This window comes from Microtus ochrogaster, linkage group LG2 (assembly GCF_000317375.1).
Source record: "Microtus ochrogaster isolate Prairie Vole_2 linkage group LG2, MicOch1.0, whole genome shotgun sequence".
Classification (NCBI taxonomy): Eukaryota; Metazoa; Chordata; class Mammalia; order Rodentia; family Cricetidae; genus Microtus; species Microtus ochrogaster.
The window spans coordinates 2,987,419-2,990,319 of NC_022028.1; the positions used below are offsets into that span (position 1 = coordinate 2,987,419).

Genomic DNA, 2,901 nt, shown 5'->3' on the forward strand with positions numbered 1-2,901 from the left:
CTGTCCTGGAACTAGCTCTTGTAGACCAGGCTGGTCTTGAACTCACAGAGATCCACCTGCCTCTGCCTTCCAAGGGCTGAGATTAAAGGCGTGCGCCACCACCGCCCGGCTGTGATTTTTTTTTTTTTTTTTTGAGCAAGTAGTGTTTGTCTTATTGGACGCCTCTGGATTTGGATGCTCAGTTATTACTCACTTGGTGAGATCTGTAACTCTAAGTATCAGACACTGATAAATATTTAGCAGGAGAACCTTTGCTAGCCAGGCCACAGTTGCTGCATGCCTGTAATTTGTATGCCGAGGAGGCGGAAGTTAGGGGATGGCAGTGTGGTCCTGGGCTACACATCCAGCAATAGGCCAGCCTGAGTGAACTACTTCTGTTTGCCATCGATGCTGTGTGCACTCTGCTTTCATCCTGGCCTAGCAGTAAAAAGTCTCCTCTTTGTGGGCTTCTGCCTCCAGAGACCAGGAAGTAAGCAGTCCACTAACCCTGCTGATAACTACCATCTGGCCCGGAGGAGGACTCTGCAAGTGGTTGTGAGCTCCTTGCTGACCGAGGCCGGATTTGAGAGCGCGGAGAAAGCGTCCGTGGAAACACTGACAGAGATGCTGCAGAGCTGTGAGTACTGAGAGCCCAGCTTCAGAAACTCTCTTCTTAGATACTGCCCCCCTTTTCCTGGAAGGCCGAGGCTTACCTTCAGACAGAAGAAAAAAATTGTCCATTGTAGCATAGGACCTGTTTGTTTTGATGTTTGTATGTGTGGTAAGAGATATGTAGCAATATTGTCATTTTAATCATTGTCATTTAATCATTGACATTAAGTGTGCACTCACAGTGCTGTACCATGGCAACTCTTTTTTTTAAAAATATTTATTTATTTATTATGTACACAATATTCTGTCTGTGTATGTCTGCAGGCCAGAAGAGAGCACCAGACCTCATTACAGGTGGTTGTGAGCCACCATGTGGTTGCTGGGAATTGAACTCAGGACCTTTGGAAGAGCAGGCAATGCTCTTAACCGCTGAGCCATCTCTCCAGCCCCCATGGCAACTCTTATAAAGGAAAACATTTAATTGGGGTCACTTACAGTTTCAGAGGTTCAGTCCATTATGTGTGGCTGGGAGCATGATGCCACGCAGGCAGACATGATGGTGCTGGCTACGTCTTGATAATGCAGGCACAGGACATGGACTGTGACACTGGGAGTAGCCTGAGCATAGGAGACCTCAAAGCCCACCCCACAATGACACACTTCCTCCAACAAGGCCTTTCCTACCCCAACAAAGTCACACCTAATAGTGCCACTCCATTGGGGAGCCATTTTCTTTCAAACCAGCACATGTGATATATATCATATCCTTTTAAAAATTACTCTTATTAGTTGTGTGTATGGTGGGGACTGTATGCTTGCAATAGCACAGATATGGAGGTCATAGGATAACTTGTGGGAATCAGTTTGCTCCTTCCATCCTATGAGACCCAGGGATGGAACTCCTGTCGTTGGCAGTAAACACCTTTACCATTGAGCCATTTTGATTTTGCTTTTTATTTGCTTTTTCTCTTTACTTCAGATAAATGGAATCTGAAAATTTTTACTTGTCATTTTTGTGCCTGGCTTATGTGATTTAACACAGTGTTTCAAAGTTTACCCATGTTATAGATTTCATTCCTTTTGAGGGCTGAACACATACTCGTTGTAGAGCTGGATAGGGTGGACGCACTATAACCCTAGCCCTTGGGAGGTAGAAGCCAGAACAGCTGGCCATCTGGAAACCTGTGAGAACAAGCGCCAGTGTTCCGTGTGATGTGTGTGCCCAGTTGGTTTATCCACTGGAGTCTCAATGGAGAGACTCCTTCCCACCTTCTGACTGTTGAGAATTGGGCTACCATGTGTGAGTGGACACAGTGCTGTTTGCGCCCTGCCCTTGCTCGTGGGGTGTGTATGTAGAGTAGAACTGTGACTCACTGGTAATCCTCTGTTGAATTTGGGAGGAACTGTGGCCTTTGACCCTTATAGACATCTCAGAAATCGGGAGAAGTGCCAAGTCTTACTGCGAGCACACAGCCAGGACCCAGCCCACACTATCGGATATCGTGGTCACACTGGTTGAAATGGGTGAGTGCATCTCCAGCATCTCCTGCTTTCTCATCTCTGAGTTGGGGCCACTAGGGAGGGAGGAAAGCCTGGTGGTTGGGGTGTCTGCTAAGTGTTCATGGATTCCCTCCTGTTTCCCTTGATCTGCTTTTAGCTTAGGAGTTTAAGAGGAAGAGACCCTAAGTCCTTGTTGGAGGACTCTGCTGGAGCATCTTTTAAGGGGCAGAATAGTGGCTAAGTTGGGAGCTTAAACCCCCTTTCCCTACTGTGAACGTCCCTTTTGTATTCACGGGCCTAGGCAGTGATTGTCTTTCTTGTCCCTAGGGTTCAATGTGGACACTCTTCCTGCTTATGCAAAACGGTCTCAGAGGATGGTCATCACTGCACGTAAGTGGCTTTGGAACCCAGGCGCTTAGTGAGTACTGAGGTGTTGGAGATAGGGCAGACCTCAGAGTGGCAGCTGTTCTTGTTGCAGGCTCCTTTCCAGTCTTTGGGAGGGGTTAACTACCCACAGCCTGATTTGATCTGGGCAGTGGGATTACAGTGTGAAGCTTCGTCTCCACACAGCTAAACCATTTCTGAGCTCCTGCTGTTGTACTGCAGCCCTGAAGAGCAGATGTGATACGAGAAGACTATAAAAGTTCTTGCTTCTGACGATCAGAGTTGGCAAACTAGGGTCTGTGGGCAAAATGTGGTCCACTGCTTGCTTTTCTGAATAAAGTTCCATTGGCGTGCAGCTGTACCCACTTACCTGTCATTGCTTTCATGTTTTATTTATTTATTTTTGTAAATATTTATTTATTTATT

At 46.7% G+C, this 2,901-nt stretch overlaps 1 protein-coding gene across 5 annotated transcripts in view; it reads left to right on the forward strand.

Annotated features, from left to right (window-relative positions):
• The window catches only part of Taf8 (TATA-box binding protein associated factor 8), a 22,316-nt gene that overhangs the window by 1,035 nt on the left and 18,380 nt on the right, over positions 1 to 2,901 (forward strand). For all 5 annotated transcript variants that reach the window (XM_013350966.2, XM_013350963.1, XM_005359711.3 and 2 more), the window contains exons 2-4: positions 460 to 616; positions 2,017 to 2,115; positions 2,419 to 2,481. In XM_013350966.2, coding sequence (XP_013206420.1) covers positions 460 to 616; positions 2,017 to 2,115; positions 2,419 to 2,481 — 319 coding nt within the window. The remainder of the gene's footprint in view (positions 1 to 459; positions 617 to 2,016; positions 2,116 to 2,418; positions 2,482 to 2,901) is intronic.